Here is a 17,683-nt window from a genome sequence, read left to right as displayed (position 1 = left end):
GGATACGGAACCCTTCTTCAGAATCCTGGGTTAAAACGTGGTGGTGGAGCCGGAGAGAAAGAGGGAACACAGAGGGGGGCAGTGAGAGTGGGTGCTGCACACCTGTCACAGAGAGGAGAACCTCTTCGAAGTAGGCATACCTTGAGGAGCCTGACACATACCTTGAGTCAGCTCTTCAGATCGGGATCCAACCCGAAACATAACCTATTCCTTTTCTCCAGAGGTGCTGCCTGACCGGCTGAGTTACTCCAACATTTTGTGTCTATCTTCGGTATGAACTAGCATCTGCAGTTTCTTTCTACACACCCCTAGCAATGAAGGCAAACATACCAGGGGTCCATGCCCATGATTATTGTACTGCACACAATACATTCTAGTGATTGAATATTCCATTGGAATATTGTCTAATTACTGCCAGTGGAGAAAAACATGGGTGGTGCATCATATTTATTTATTCTCTAATATGGAAAATGTAGCTGAGCTGAGGCTGTGTTCATCATGTAATTTTCTTCCCTTAAATGGTAGCCTTTTGGGACATTGGCGTTCATCAGTCAAGAGTATTGAGCACAGAAGTTGGGAGGTCATGTTACAGTTATATAAAACGTTGGTGAGGCCGCATTTAGAGTATTGTGTTCAGTTCTGGGCACCATGTTACAGGTAAGATGTTGCCAAGTTAGAAGGTACTGAGAAGATTTATGAGGATGTTTCCAGGACTCACGGTTCTAAGCTACAGGGAGAGGTTGAGCAGGCATGGCCTCTATTCATTGGAGTGCAGGAGGATGAGGGGTGATCTTATAGAGGTGTAAAAAATCATGAGAGGAATAGATCAGGTGGAATCAAATGGAATAGTAGGGGAATCGAGGACCAGAGGACATAGGTTTAAGATGAGGGGGTAAAGATTATAGGAATATGAAGGGTAACATTTTCACACAAAGTTTGGTGGGTGTATGGAACGAGCTGCCAGTGGAGGTAGTTGATCCAAGGACTATTGCAACGTTTATGAAACAATTAGACAGGTGTATGGATAGGACAGGTTTAGAGGGATATGGGCCAAACGCAGGCAGGTAGGACAAGTGTAGATGGGACATGTTGGTCAGTGTGGGCAAGTTGGGCCGAAGGGCCTGTATGACTCTATGACTCTGTGACAAATGGAATTATCAATGTGTTTAATCTGCCATTAACGCTCTGGAATTAAAAATGTATGAGATACAACATGCTGCAGCTCCTTTTTTTGATCTATTGGTTTATGCAAGTTCCAACTACCCAAGTTTATCTGCCCTTTCTCGTTATAGAGTTCAGCCAACCTACTCAGAGGATGGGACAAAATGTGGGTGAAAACGGACAGCAGCTGTTTCTCTTTGCAGAGTTCAACAACTCTGCGCAGGGAACATCCGGGGAAGAACTCGTCGAAGAGCCAGCCAGCAAGAAGATGAGAAGAAACAGGTTCAAGTGGGGGCCTGCTTCGCAGCAGATACTATTTCAGGCCTATGAGAGACAGAAGAACCCAAGCAAGGAGGAGCGAGAAGCCTTGGTTGAAGAGTGCAACAGGTCAGCTAAGCAACAGTGAAGTCACCACTGTGTTGATTTGGTTACAAATCTTGGATATATATTCAAAGTCAGCCAAACACTCTCAATCCATACTTCATCACACTGTAATTCTGTTGAGACTCAAATCATCTTTTATTTAACATCTTGTTTCCAGCTCTAAGCCTGCGTTATAATTCCTTGGCAGCCACGTGGGGAGTGACTCATTGCATAACGTGGCCCTTGTTTAAGTCTGGGGGGAAGGAACAAAGCTGCCGATGGGGGTGATTCTCTGAAGCGCAGTGATATTGCCTTGATTTTCTGTGCAGGGTTTCTCTGCCGAGTCTAAGGATGGAGCAAAAATGCTGCAAAAATTTAGACGAAGGAAGGCAGTTAGAAAGCCTGAACCGATGTTAATTGGGTCAAAAGATTCTTGCTCTTTAAATAGTTACTTCCAGCGCGGGAAGGGAAATTGGTTGAGGCAATGGAATTAGATGCATTTGCATCTGTTTAACTCAATTTTACCTTCAGGAATGGAAGTGGGATGCAGATAAGCTTCAGAAATACAGCTTGCTTTGATCTCTGCCACTTTGGATGAGCCGAACTGAGCTGTGATTAACCTCAGCATCTATAACCTGGTGCAGGGCCACACTGGTTAATCAGCAGAAGCACTGAAACCACAGTAGGCCATCCACCCCTTCGGCTGCTTCTCCATCGAATTACATCATGTACCTTAGATAGACAAGCTGGGGTAACTCACTGGGTCAGGCAGCATCTCTGGAGAAAGGGTGATGTTTCTTCCGCCTTCTTCAGACTGAAAGATAGAGAAGGCAAGAACAAAACAGGGCCGGCAACAGATGACCTCAGGAAGGGTGGAAGTCCACAATGACTGGCTGAGGAAGATGTGCTCTCAACAGGGATACAAGGATGCAAACAGTGGAACTAGTCCTTTTCTCCAGAGATGCTGCCTGACTGGGTCGACTGGGCTTGTATTCACTGGAATTTAGAAGGATGAGAGGATATCTGATAGAAACATAAAAATTCTTAAAGGATTGGACAGGCTAAATGCAGGAAAAATGTTCTCGATGTTGGGGGAGTCCAGAACCAAGGGTCACAGTTTAAGAATAAGGGGTAGGCCATTTAGGACTGAGATGAGGAAAAACATTTTCACCCAGAGAGTTGTGAACCTGTGGAATTCTGTGCCACAGAAGGCAGTGGAGGCCAATTCACTGGATGTTTTCAAGAGAGAGTTAGATTTAGCTCTTGGGGCTAAAGGAATCAAGGGATATGGGGAGAAAACAGAAACGGGGTACTGATTTTAGATGATCAGCCATGATCATATTGAATGGCGGTGCTGGCTCGAAGGGCCGAATGGCCTCCTCCTGCACCTATTTTCTATGTTTCTATGACCCGCTGAGTTACTCCAGCATTATGTGTCTATGTTAAAGATTCATCCAATGTCCTCCTTAAATTTAGCCTTAACGAGGTCGAGACCCTTCTTCAGATTCCACCAAATGCTGGAGTAACTCAGCGGGTCAGGCAGCGTCTCTGGAGAAAAGGAATAAGCTCCGTTTCAGGTCAAGACCCTTCTTCAGGCTTAGTAGGCTGTCGACCCAAAACGTCACCCATTCCTTCGCTCCAGAGATGCTGCCTGACCCAGCAGGCGGTTACTCCAGCACTTTGTATCTATCTTCGGTGTAAACCAGCACCTGCAGTTCCTGCCTGCACATCATATACCTTGTCCAATAAGAGGACGTGTCAATCTCAGATCGGAAGTGCTTGATGCATCTTAGGTTCAATTGCATTTTAACGAATAAACTTCCCCATTTCCACACAAAAGTTGGAGAGACAATCTGTCAAGAATTGTCAGCTGACTTTTCAATTTCTGGCACAAAGCTGCACAAGTTAATCAAATTTATCCGACGGAGTCACCCAGTTAACTAAGAGTGCAGTAAGTTTTTGTTGGCTGGGCGGCATGGTGGCGCAGCAGGTAGAGCTGCTGCCTCACAGCACCGGTGACCCCGGTTCCATCCTGACTTTGGGTGTTGTCTGTGTGGAGTTTTGATGCTCTGTCTGTGACTGCGTGGGATTCCTCTGGGTGCTCCGGATTAGTTTAGCTTAAGTTTTCTTTTAGTTTAGAGATGTGGCGTGGAAACAGGCCCTTCAACCCACCGAGTCCGCTCCGACCATCAATCGCCCGTACTCTAGTACTATGAACTGCACAGGAGGGGTAATTTACAGAAGCCAGTTAACTTACAAACCTGCACGTCTTTGGAATGTGGGAGGAAACCACAGCACCCAGAGAAAACCCACACGGTCACAGGATGAGGAAGAACGTGCAAAGTCCAAACAGTCCAAACAAAGTCCAAGGTCAAGATCAAAGCTGGATCTTTGGAGCTGCAAGGAAGCAGCTCTACCAGCTGTGCCACTGTGTTGTCATTATAGCTTGTAGATCTTAAGGGTGCTTCAGAGAAATGGTGACGAGATCTTGAGAATGGGAATTTTACAATGGAGATATTAACAGATCCAATGTACACAAGGTATCGGCAATATTTGTCTCAGATAAGATCTAAAGCAACACTTTAACACTGAGGCAACACTGAGCAAGGGTGTGGTCCTGATGTCACCTCTGTGGTGGGTCAGTGGCTAAGTAGACTGTGAACCTTAAAACCTGCAGGTGCATTAGCTAATCAGTACCAAGTACTGATCCAGGTTCACGTGCAAAGGTACTGACTGCCACTAACTTTAATAAAACAAGGCACTGCAGATGCTGGAATCTTGCACAAAACACAAACTCAGCAGGCCATGGAGTCATGCAGCATGGAAACAGGCCCTTCGGATATTTTGGGATATTTGGAAATTGATATTTTTTAAAGACAGATAGATAGATTCTTAATTAGTACGGGTATCAGGGGTTATGAGGAGAAGGCAGGAGAATGGGGTTAGGAGGGAAAGATAGATCAGCCATCATTGAATGGCGGAGAGGGCTTGATGGGCCAAATGGCCTAATTCTGCTCCTATCACGACCTTATGATTTTCTAACATGCCCACGCTGACCAACATGCCCCATCTACACTAGTCCCACCTGCCTGCGTTTGGCCCATATACCTCTAAACCTATCCTATCCACGTACCTGTCCAAGTGTCTTTTAAATGTTGTGATAGTACCTGCCTCAACTACCTCCTCTGTTAGATCGTTGCATACATCCCTCCCCCCCCTCACCTTGACCCTATGTCCTCAGGTTCTTGATTCTCCTACACTGGGTAAAAGTGTGCATTCAGCCCGTCTATTCCCTTCATGATCTTGTACAGTCAGACAGCATCTGTGGAGGAAATGGATAGGTGACCTTTTGTGTCTGGCCGCTTCTTCGGACTAACTTTAATAACTTTGACCAGATAGAGAAAGCAACAAACCTACCAGCCTTCCCAAGGACATAGATAGGTGATGATTCAGTTTGGGACACGATGTTAGACAGTAGGAGTCTGAAGAAGGGTCCCAACCCGAAATATCAAATTTCCATGTCCTCCTCAGATGCTGCCTGACCCGCTAAGTTACTCCATCACTTTGTGTTCCATGCAGGGTTCCAGCATTTGCAGTTCCTTGTGTCTCCATATGGATTTGGTGACTGAGTGTAGCTTAAAAATGGCCTAACACCAACTTATAGCACGTCATTTGTCCCAGGGCGTTTCTTTAGAGTGATTTAAGTGGGTTTCTGGCCTGACACACTTGTTGTCCTTGCTAATTGCAGAGCGGAGTGTATACAGCGAGGAGTCTCGCCATCCCAGGCCCACGGGCTGGGCTCCAACCTCGTCACTGAGGTGCGGGTCTACAACTGGTTTGCCAATCGACGGAAGGAAGAAGCTTTTCGGCACAAGTTGGCGATGGATGCTTACGGCAGTCAGCAAACGCACGCAGTAACCCCCATGACACTCCACAGTAACTCACCCCTCCAACCAAACGCTTTGTCACCCAACAAGTTACACGGTAAGTCTCGACCCGGAACGCCACTTATTCCTTTTCAACAGAGATGCTGCCTGACCCGCTGAGTTACTCCAGCTTTTTGTTTCTATAGTCAGTCGCTTGACTGCAGGTGAATAGGAAACAGTTGTTTTTTGTGTCAAAATCAATTCTTCCGTGTGGGACAGACTTGCCACAGAACGTCATCAGGAGAGAGGAGACTGTGCGTTTACCCAATCTATTCCTCTCCTGATTTTGTACACCTCTGTAAGATAACCCCACATCCTCCTGCGCGCCAAGGAATAGAATCCTAGCCTGCTCAACCTTTTTTGTGTCTATGTTCAAATTACCTGGTAAAGCTTGTTCCCTTTCTTATTCTTCTTTTAAACTATAAACGCACTGAGACTTGGCCATTGCACACTCTCACAACTGCTGGTTTAATGCACAATGGGACAATGTTTAATATCTCCCATTGTGGCACGAGTCAAGAGCGTTTAATTCTTCCTAGCTTTACAGGCCCATTATCGCAAAACACACAAATAAATATACAATACTCAATAATACAGTCAAATAATAATCAGTAATACTCGGTAACCAGACCGTAATAGTGCGAAACCAAAGTCCATAGTGCAGCCAAAACAAAGTCCATAGTAGATCATAGTTGGTGTGGTAGGTTGGTGGTTGGTGTTGTGTGGTGTTCAAGACCCTGGTGGTCACTGGGAAGAAGCTGTTCTTGAACCTGGCGGTCACAATTTTCAGGCTCCTGTACCTTCGTTCTGATAGTAGTGCAGAGATGAGATCGGTCAGTATGGGAATGGGAAGGGGAGTTAAAATTGGCCATGAAAAGCCTTGGCGGACCGAGCACAAATGTTCGGCGAAACAGTCACTCAGTCTAACGCTTGGAAAATAGTGCCTCTCCTCTTTGATTGATATGTGTAGTTTATCCAGAACAGTTTGTACTGTACGGGGAAAAAAACATAGCTATTTATCACTGCAGATAATTTGAGGATGTTTTACAACCAGAGCCATACATTTCAAATGTTGTCACTGACATACGAAACACAGCGAGCAATTTTCAAGTCAACAAACTCCCCCAAAATGGTGATGAATTAATGACAAAAGAATCTGTATATGAGTGACATTGAGAGGTAAATATTGAGGTGTTATACCTTGCTCTTCTTCTGAACTGAAGCATGGATAGGGCTTTGGTTTAATTACGCATCTGATAGTCTCTCATTGCCTTTCAAGGGTGGCACGGTGGTGCAGCGATAGAGTTGTTGCTTCACAGCACCAGGGATCTGGGTTCGTTCCTGACCTCAGGTGCTGCCTGTATGGAATTTGTACGTTCTCCCCGTGATCACGTGGGGTTTTCTCCGGGTGCTCCGGTTTCCTCCCACGATATGCAGGTTTGTAGGTTAATTGGCTTCTGTAAAATTGCCATAGAGTCATACGGTGATAGAGACTGAAAAAAGGCCCTTCGGCCTAACTTGCCCACACCGGCCAACATGCCCCGGCCACACTTGTCCGACCTGCCTGCATTTGGCCCACATCCCTCCAAACCTGTCCTATTCATGTACCTGTCTAATTGTTCCTTAAAAGTTTGGGATAGTCACTGCCTCAACTACTTCCGGCAGCTTGTCCCATACACCCCACCACCCTTTGTGTGAAAAGGTTGTCCCTTTTGTGTAGGATAAACTAATGTACAGGTGATGGTTGGTCGGCACGGACTTAGTGGGCCGAAGGGCCTGATTCCAAGCTGTATGTCTCTACTAAATTAAACTAAACAGAAAGCACAGCAATGAGATATATGGCTTTAAAAGACTTCGCCCCATGTCACTTGCTTACCACTCAGCACATAATACTGCATTGTGCTCTGGGTGTGTATACTGTTCTTATTTTTCCAAAGTAACAGATCTGCAAACAGAACTGAACTAAGTCGATGGAATGAACCCGCATTTCAATGTGCTAATTTTCCTTGGAGTTGTTTTTATACCCATGGAAACTGAATTGCTGTTTATTTTTAAAGACCGACATGGGTGGCAGTGGATGGTAAGCTGAGAACCTTTATACTGTGCTGTAAATGAGTCTTCACTTACACTTAGCCAAGCTTACTACACCAGGGGCCCCTAAACCACTAGTGATTTTCAATGCTGGAAGGCCGTACTGCACTGGTTTACCTACCGTTTAATAATTACAATGCTTTTAAAGGGTTTATCAATTGTGCAAAGGTATTGTTAAATGATTACTGAGGTAGTAAAAGAAAAATCATCCGGAATCTCAATGTGGAAGAAACAAAGTACAAGAAGCCTGCTGACACGCAAAGAGGGGAGGAGGATTTTCAGCTCTTTAATTGCATCTGCAGATAGCGGTCGCACAGTGGTGCAGCTGGTGGTGCTGCTGCCTCACAGCGCCAGAGACCTGGGTTCGATCCTGACCTCAGGTGCTGTCTGTGTGGAGTTTGCATGTTCTCCTTCTGACCGCGTGGGTTTCCTCCAGGTGCTCCGGTTTCATCCCACATCCTAAAGACGTGTGGGTTTGTAGGTTAATTGGTCCTCTGTAAATTACCGCTTGTGGGTGGGGAGTGGATGAGACAGTGGAATGACATGGAACTCCCAGACCATCACACAAAACAGCCTCCCTTCCATTGACTCCATCAACCACCTCACGCTGCCTCGGCAAGGCCAGCAGCATAATCATGGCTGAGTCTCACCCCAGTCATCCCTCTTCTCCCCTCTCTCATCAGCCAAGACGTACGGAAGTGTGAAAACGCACACCTCCAGGTTCAGGGACAGTTTCTTCCCAGCTGTTATCAGGCAACTGAACCATCCTACCACAACTAGAGAGTGGCCCTGAGCTGCTGTATACCTCACTGGAAACCCTCAGATTATCTTTAATCGGACTATACTGGACTTTATCTTGCACTAAATGTAATTCCCTTTATCATGTATCTGCACACTGTGGACGGTTCGATTGTAATCAGGTATTGTCTTTCCGGCTGGTTGACTGGCTAGCACACAACAAAAAGCTTTTCACTGTACCTCAGACAATAAACTAAACCAAGTAACTAACTGGAGGTGTACATTTTCACACTTCTGTACCTCTTGCCTGATGGGAGAGGGGTGAAGAGGGAGTGTCCAGGGTAAGACTCATCCTTGATTATGCCGCTGGCCTTGCCGAGGCACCATGAGGTGTAAATGGAGTCAACGCAAGGGAGGTTGGTTTGTGTGATAGTCTGGGCTGCGTCCACAACTCTCTGCAATTTCTTGGATGGAGCTGTTCCCAGACCATGTTGTAGTATATCCCGATATAATGCTTTCTATGGCGCATCTGTGGAAGTTGGAGAGAGTTGGTGGGGACATGCTGAACTTCCGAAGCCTTCTGAGGAAGTAGAGGCATTAGTGTGGTTTCTTGGCTATTGCTTTGCTATGGCTGGTCTAAGACAAGTTGCTGGTGATATTTACTGCTACGAATTTGAAGCTTTCAACCATCTCTACTTTGGCACTGTCAATGTCTGCCAGGATATGTGTACCATGTCGCTTCCTGCCCACTGATCCACTGGCTGCCTGGGACTTGATCTTCCATTGCCCAAAGGATGAATGGAACTGCTGTCATTTATTGTTTTTTATTGACTGTTCTCAATCTGAAGTTACCTAAGCAATATTGATTGGACATATGTGGCCCAAGGCCATATGTTGTAGTGCATCAAAACAATGTCACTCACTGGTGTGGACTCCTAGATATCGGCGAGACCAAGCTCAGACTTGGCGACCATTTCGCTGCACACCTTCGGTCAGTCCTCCATGGCCTACGTGATCTCCCGGTTGCCAAACATTTTAACTCCCCATCCCATTCCCACACTGACCTTTCAGTCCTGGGCCTCCTCCACTGTCAGAGTGAGGCCCAGTGAAAATTGGAGGAACAGCACCTCATATCTCACTTGGGCAGCTTACACCCCAGCAGTATGAATATTGATTTGTCTAACTTCAAGTAACCCTTGCATTCCCTCTCTCTCTGTCCCTCCCAATCCTCTTGCTAATTCCACTGCTTGTATCCCTTCGTTGTGGGCTCCACCCTTAGGTGCAGGCTCTGCTTTGATCTGTACTTTCTCATACCTCGAGTTTCCCCCTGCCTGACTCTCAGTCTTGTGAAGAGTCTCGATCCGAAACGTCACCTGTTCCTTTCCCCCACAGATGCTGCCTGACCCGCTGAGTTACTCCAGCATTTTGTGTCCATCTTTGGTGTAAAGCAGCATCTGCAGTTCCTCCCTACACAAGATTACTCTCGGTGCTGTTGTAACTGTGGCCTCCACTTCCCGCTGCGCGAAGGAATGTGAATGTTTGCATTGCTGACATTTTGCAAAATTGCTAAGCTGCGTTAAAATGCCAGACCAGATAGTTAAATCTTATTAATCCATCATTCACCGTTTCCATAATCTCCCTGAATCAATACTGATCTGTTTTGTAGACATTTTATACATACAACGCTGCTGCCATTCTGTGAGATGGTGTTGCTACTTGCTGCTGCTTAGACTGTGTATCTCAGGCTTGTTTTGGACTCTTTGTAATTTAGCAAATGCTAAAATGGGTTGTTAACTTTCTTAAAATAGATCATTTTATAAGTTGATTTCGCATTAGCCCACAACACGTGTTCATTTGAAACAAAAAATGGTTAATTTATTAATCCAGGTACAGCAGCTAATGAATTGACATTGGAAATGGATATTTGGACTTTCTTCTAATTGCTGAGGTCTGTTCGACACTGATATCCACATTCAAAAGATCCAACTTCATTGCTTACACCCTCAGAGACTGCCTGTCCTTATTGACTCAGCCTGCATTAGGAGATAATGTCTATTCAATAGGTGGACTATTTTATATTTACTGAGTGGTTATTGAGTGAACTGAATGTTACAGTGGTATAGACACTGATCTTTAATCACTGGGACTTGCTCAGGTTAAATGTGCCTTCTGTCTGATAGCTGCAGAAATAATCTGTGCAATAACACTCCACGAGGACTAGGACTCTATTCCTTGGAGCGCAGGAGGATGAGGGCTGATCTTATAGAGGTGTACAAAATCACGAGAGGAATGGATCGGGTAGACGCACAGAGTCTCTTGCCCAGAGTAGGGAAATCGATAACCAGAAGACATGGGTTTAAGGTGAAGAGGGAAAGATTTAGTAGGAACCTGAGGGGTAGCTTTTTCACACAAAGGGTGGTGGGGGTATGGAACGAGCTGCCAGAGGTGGTAGTTGAGGCAAGTACTATCGCAACATTTCAGAAACATTTAGACAGGTACATGGATAGGACGGGTTTAGAGGGATATGGGCCAAACCCAGGTCGGTGGGACCAGTGTAGATGGGACATGTTGACCGGTGTGGGCAGGTTGGGCTGAAGGGCCCTTTTCCACATTGTAAGACTCTATGATTCTAGAATATTCTCATATAATCTGTATTCAATTCATAAAGTGTGTGGAATCTTCAGTATAAAGCCTGCATTTAATGACTGGCATTCAGAGGATGGTTGCCATTGGTACAAATATGTCACCAGTATCAGAGCCTGTCTTTTCTGGGGTAAGAGTCTCACATTTCTAACTCCCATTAGATTCTGCCACTTGTTTCACACTAGGGGCAATTTACAGAGGCCAGTTATCCGACAAACCACATGTTTTGGGATGTGTGAGGAAACCGGAGTGCCCGGAGAAATCCCAGTCAGTCACAGGGAGAATATGCAAACTCCACACCGACCAAGGTCAGGATCGAACCTGGTTCTCTAGCGCTGTAAGGCAGCAGCTCTACCCGCTGCGCCGTTGTGCTGCTCCTCAGCGATTGGCGTCCCTGAATCAGTGAAAGAAAAATTACAACGAAGATGCCAAGAATCTGACGATGTTAGAATCCTGTCAAAACACAAAGTGCTGGAGGAACTCAGCAGGTTAGGTAGCAACTGTGGTGACAATAGATAGGCGATGTTTCGGGTTGGGACCATTCTTTAGAATGATGATAGTAGGGGGGAGAAAGCTGGAAAAGAGAGGTGGGATCAGGACAAAGCCTGGCAAGTACATAGAGGGGGAGCAGTGAGAGAGGGTCTCACAGAACTCCCATCGGAGAGAGAAAGACAACTTTTTCAAAGTAGGCCCTACTTTGAGGAGATTTTGCAGTAAAATGTAGACACGAGGGTCTGCAGATGTTGGAATCTTCAGCAAAAGAGTCGTTTTTATTATGAAGGACAAAGTGGCGGTTATTCAGTTCAATTTCACATAGCTACCTGCCAAATACTGTATAGATTCTTCAGCATGGATTTCATCAACATTAGGTTCTCCAGTTCAAGAACAGCTTCTTCCTCGCTGTTATCACTCTTGAATGGACTTCTCGTGTGCTAAAGACAGATTTCCGATCTTCCATCTTCAGTCTAAAGAAGGGTCTCAACCCGAAACGCCAACCTTTCCTTCTCTCCCGAGATGCTGCCTGACCCGCTGAGTTACTCCAGCATTTTGTGTCTACCGGGTTTGTAGGTTAATTGGCTTCGGTAAAGATTGTAAATTGTTCCCAGTGTATAGGATAGTGCGAGTGTACGGGGATCGCTGCTTGGCACGGACTCGGTGGGCCGAAGGGCCTGTTTCCGCCCTGTATCTTTAAGCTAAACTAAACAGGGCTCTGACATTTCCTTTTTCCTTCATTGCAGGAGTGAGATATGGGCACCAAACTTCCAATGACACCATGCCTCCATCTGTCAGGCACCATGGCAACAGCACCCTGGTGACAACTCACACGATTCTCCAACCTGTTTCTCCTCCGGGTCTGGAACCCAGCTCCAGTCTGTTGACCACGGACACCAAATTGGTAAGTGTGTCAGGAGCGATGAGATCGGCTCTGTGGGACGATACTGCTGCCCCTAATGCGGCGAGTTGTGATTGCTCGCACAGTTGGACAAACGTGGAATTACTCCATGGAATCGCTTTGCTTTTGAAAGCAAAAAACTGCAGGTATTAGCTCAGGGGTTAGAGCACTGGTCTAGTGCACCACGGGTTGGGTGTTCAAATCTCGCTGGGGCCTACCTTGGTTTACAATGCGCGTTGCAACAGAATCAAATACTTTAGGCGGCATGGTGGCGCAGCGGTAGAGTTGCTGCCTTACATCGCCATAGACCCAGGTTCGATCCTGACTACAGGTGGTATCTGTACGGAGTTTGTATATTCTCCCTATAATTTTGTGGGTTTTCTCCAGGTGCTCCGAATTCCTCCCATAAAGGTTTGTAGGTTGAAGCCAGACATAAAATGCTGGAGTAGCTCAGCGGAACAGGCAGCATCTCTAGAGAGAAGGAATGGGTGACTGTCTGGAGAAGGGTCTCGACCCGAAACGTCACTCATTCCTTCTCTCCAGAGATGCTGCCTGTCCCGCTGAGTTACTCCAGTATTTTGTGTCTATCTTCGGTTTAAACCAGCATCTACAGTTCCTTCCTACACATAAGGTTCGTAGGTTAATTGGCTTTGATAAAAATTGTAAATTGCCCCTGGTGTGTGGGATAGTGCTAGTGTTCGGGGATCGCTGGTTAATGCACTCGGTGAGCCAAAGGGCCTGTTTCCGCGATATATCTCTGAACTAAAACTAAAATCTAAAATACCGTCAGCTCATGCTGGAAACACTCAGCAGGCCAGGCAGCATCTGTGGAGAGAGAATCCATAGTTAATAATTATGGATTTTTATCTGACCTTTTATCAGAGCAGAGTAAAATTAAAAATCAAAAATGCTTCAAGTAGCATAGAAGGGACTTGCTTTAGTTTCAGTTTTAGAGATACAGCTTGGAAACAGGCCCATTGGCCCACTGAATGCATTGACCAACAATCACCCCTACACTAGTTCTATCCTGCACACTAGGGACAATTTACAGAAGCCACTTAACCTACAAACGTGCACATCTATGGAGTGTGAGAAGAAACTGGAGCACCCAGAGAAAGCCCATGCAGGTTACAGAGAGATCGTACAAACTCCGTACAGACAGCACCCGTGGTCAGGATCGAACTGGGACTCTGGCTCTGCAAGGCAGCAGCTCTAGCACTGTGCCACTGTGCTGTTTGCCTTCCAGTAGAAGGGAAGGGACAAGAGGCAGACGGTGGCTGTAGGCGTGATCAAGGCATTTACTAAGAAAGAACGTTCTATAGAAGTCACCAAAGCTGCCAGTAAAATAATAAACAAGAAAGGAATGTCACCACCAGACCGAGATCCAGCAAATCCTGAGACTGACGCCACCAAAATGTTTATTGTGTAACAAAAACAAGAATGGGAGTGTCTTTAAATAGGCAGAGACTGAGTGAGACCGGATGACCTAGATGATCTTATCGGTGCAAACTCAGTGGGCCGAAGGGACTGTTTCCAACGCTGTATCTCTAAACCAAACTAAAAAACTCAACTATAGCATGTCCCGGTTTATTATCTGGTGTTTAGAGTTTAGAGCTACAGCGCAGAAACAGGCCCTTCGGCCCATCGAGTCCGCACCGACCAGCGATCACCCCGTAGGCTAACACTATCCTACATACTAGGGATCATTTTTACAATTTAACAAAGCCAATTAACCTACTAATCCGCATGTCTTTGGAGTGTGAAAGGAAACCGGAGCGCCCGGGGAAAACCCAGGCAGGTCACGGGGAGAACGTACAAACTCCGTAGACAACACCCAAATTCAAGTTGGAACCCGGGTCTCTGGCGCTTTAAGGCAGCAACTCTACTGCTGTCCCTGTCCTAACAGGTGCTTCGCCCATATCAATCCTAAGCCAGATCATGTTTTCCATATTTAAATTGCAAGGAGTCAATCTTCGTTCTCTTCTATTTGTTTTTGTAAAATATTCATAAGCATTTATAAATGGCACTTTATATCAAGAATATTTGTGTTTATGATTCATATCTTTTGACACCTCTGTTGTGGGAGGGAGATAAAGGGAGGGAAAGGTTTACCTTTCTCAAAGCATGTTCGATGAAGTGATTTTGAAGAGTGGGCATATTGTTCCAGAGCAAGCAGAGATACACACATACCAGGGCGGTGACAGTGATATTGTTTTGTGATAATAGAAAGAGGAATGTTTGGATGAATGGATGAATGGGGCAACACAGTGACGCAGCAGTATAGTTGCTGCCTCGCAGCACCAGAGATCCGGGTTCAATCCTAATCCCTGTTTGTCGCTCTGCCGACCTTGGAACTTAGGCCCAAGGCTTCTATAGACACCAGAGGATGATGGTGGAGGCAGATCCGATAGTGGCATTTAAAAGGCTTTTAGATATGCACATATGCAGGGAATGGAGGATTATGGATTGCACTGTTCTGTGTTCTAAATTTGAGAGACAAAGTAGGCAAATAAATGAAGCTGGAATGAGTAATAATGGTGATAGCCTTCTGCAAACTGAAAAAACTTTTCAAACCATCTGAAACCATCTGAATTGTTTCCAAATGTCCATTAACCCACCAGACCTCTTGTTTTCTTCTCCTTTTGCTTAATTCACAGCGGTTTCCTGGCAATAATCGTTTTCTTTTTGTGTGTGAGCTTCCCTGATGAGGGGCGTGCAGTAATTAAACTATGATCTGAAGCTTTACACAGGAACTCAGTGTGGAAACTACTTGTAAAACTGATCTGCCGAAGGAAAAAAACGTTGACAACAGGGTTTCTTTCTCCACTCCCTCCGCTTAATGACTTTCACTGCACATCCATGAGATAACTCTCTCCATAATTAAAGTCTCTCTCACAGCAGTTTAGGCACCTAACCTCCCTCTACTTTCTTCCTGGCAGTCAATGCCAGGTCTAACCTTCGTTTCTTCTGGAAAGTAGCCAATTGGTGGAATTGGTTGCTTAACATTATCCAATGACAACTTAAGCAATGAAATTAGTCCCTCACTGAGTTTAATTTAGAGATACAGCGTGGAAACAGGCCCTTCGGCCCACCAAGTCCGTGCCGACCAGCAACTACCCCATACATTAGTTCTATCTTACACACAAGGGACAATTTAAAGAAGCCCATTGACCTACAAACTTGTGCATCTTTGGAATGTAGGAGGAATCCGGAGAAAATCTTTAGCCAGAAGGTGGTGAATCTGTGGAATTCATTACCACAGAAGGAAGTGGTAATGATAGGTAAGGCAGAAATTGACAGATTCTTGATTAGTATGGGTGTCAGGGGTTATGGGGAGAAGACAGGAGAATGGGGTTGAGAGGGAAAGATAGATCTGCCACGATTGAATGGCATAGACTTGATGGGCCGAATGGCTTATTTCTGCTCCTATAACTTATGAACATATGAAAATCTATGCGGTGACAGGGGGAACGTGCAAACTCCATAGGGACAGCATCCGTAGTCAGGATCGAACCTGGTTCTCTGGCGCTGTAAGGCAGCAACTCTACTGCTGCACCATTGTGTCACACTATTCAGTGAGATTGCTTTGAGATCTACCGTCTTCAGAGAGAGAATTCGCAGAGTTGCTTGGAGTTGGAAACTCAACCTTAAATCGGTGTGCAAATCTCACCGTTTAACAATGGTTTCCAACGCAAGCCGAGGTTTTGTGCCACAGAGATGGCTGAGTGGAGGGAGGACTCCAAATAAACGAGACCCAAGTCTTTACCAAGCTCTCTGGCGCAGTCTTGAGGCTGAAGAAGGCACCTGACCCAAAACGTCACCTATCCATTTTTCTGCAGAGACGCTGCCTGACCCGCTGAGTTACTCCAGCAGTTTGTGTCTATCTTTGGCATAAACCAGCATCTGCAGGTTCCTTTGTTATTACTTATTATCTCTTCTTGCCTTTGATCGTTGAGCAAACGATGAGAAGCTGAGCCAATGGGACTGAATGGGTCTTGATGAGCCTTTCAAAAAACTATACAAATCCAAATATTCTAATTTCACTCATTACACCCAGCATAGGATGTGAGAACTTGAAGAGTTACATTTGTATTCTTGAAGCTACATTTCTGTCATAATACAACACTGAAAAGGTCAGGGTACAGCTGTGCATAACCAATGCCAGGCAATTATCTTCATTACTTCTTGCCTGCCTCTACTGCAGGGTCGTGGTGATGACAAGAATACTTCCTGAAGTATTTTCAAAGTAGTTGGACACAATGCAGCCTTTTTCTGAAGCTATTTTGACGCTGTCAAAATACTCTGCCTGCAATGAAAAAGCAGGGTTTGGAATCCTTTCCTTTAATAGTGTTGTTTTTATCCGTCGTCATCTCAAGTCACTTCTTGTCGCTTTGATGGCAGTCTCGCCACCTCAGGAAGTTTACCACAGAGGCAGAGCTCCTATTAGTGGCTAAAGAGGGAAATTTCAGCTTTGGGAGCTGGTGCCAAATAGTTTTGGGAAGGGCAGGATCCTGCCTATTCCCAGGAATGAGTAGGTTAACCTAGGAGGAGTATTTGACGGCACTGGGCCTGTACTCGCTGGAGTTTAGAAGAATAAGGGGGGACCTCATTGAAACTTACCGAATGGTGAAAGACCTGGATAGAGTGGACCTGGGGAGGATGTTTCCACTAGTGGGAGAGTTTAGGACTAGAGGTCACAGCCTCAGAATTAAAGGACGTTCTTTTGGGAAGAAGTTGAGGAGGAATTTCTTTAGCCAGAAGGTGGTGAATCTGTGGAATTCTTTGCCACAGATGGCTGTGGAGGCCAAGTCAGTGGATATTTTTAAGGCAGAGATAGATAGATTCTTGATTAGTACGGGTGTCAGGGGTTATGGGGAGAAGGCAGGAGAATGGGGTTAGGAGGGAGAGATTGATCAGCAATGATTGAATGGCGGCGTAGACTTGATGGGCAGATTAGCCTAATTCTGTTCCTATCACTTGTGATCTTATGATCATCACATTATTCTCGGCAGCCACAAATACTCTGATGGGGAGAGTCCATGGTGGTTTTGCAGGTCTCCTCATGACCTGGGCAGAGCCTTCTCTCGCCCCACATTCGCTCCAATGCTACAGGGTGGGGAAAAAACTGGAAAAATCTTGGTCAACTTGACAGGTTGAGAGGATGGTCATAAAAGGCTTTTGGCATATGCGATACGACACGATAGAACTTTATCTATCCCAGGAGGTAAATTGATCTGCTAACAATTGTAAAAACACAAAATACATGACACATGAAATTAAAGTGACGAGTTAAAAGGATTGGGGATGTGTGAAGATTGGGGAGGGGGGAGGGGAGGGGAGTCAGTCTACCCCACGACAGAAGGGGGAG

At 45.6% G+C, this 17,683-nt stretch overlaps 1 protein-coding gene across 1 annotated transcript in view; it reads left to right on the top strand.

Moving 5' to 3' along the window:
- The window catches only part of hnf1a (HNF1 homeobox a), a 92,624-nt gene that overhangs the window by 18,003 nt on the left and 56,938 nt on the right, over positions 1 to 17,683 (top strand). Inside the window, exons 3-5 of the mRNA XM_078421450.1 lie at positions 1,293 to 1,548; positions 5,273 to 5,508; positions 12,161 to 12,318. Coding sequence (XP_078277576.1) covers positions 1,293 to 1,548; positions 5,273 to 5,508; positions 12,161 to 12,318 — 650 coding nt within the window. The remainder of the gene's footprint in view (positions 1 to 1,292; positions 1,549 to 5,272; positions 5,509 to 12,160; positions 12,319 to 17,683) is intronic.

Source organism: Rhinoraja longicauda, chromosome 25 (genome assembly GCF_053455715.1).
Source record: "Rhinoraja longicauda isolate Sanriku21f chromosome 25, sRhiLon1.1, whole genome shotgun sequence".
Lineage (NCBI taxonomy): Eukaryota > Metazoa > Chordata > Chondrichthyes > Rajiformes > Arhynchobatidae > Rhinoraja > Rhinoraja longicauda.
The sequence above is the reverse complement of the archived record's forward strand: the minus strand, read 5'-3'. Positions and strand labels throughout refer to the sequence as shown.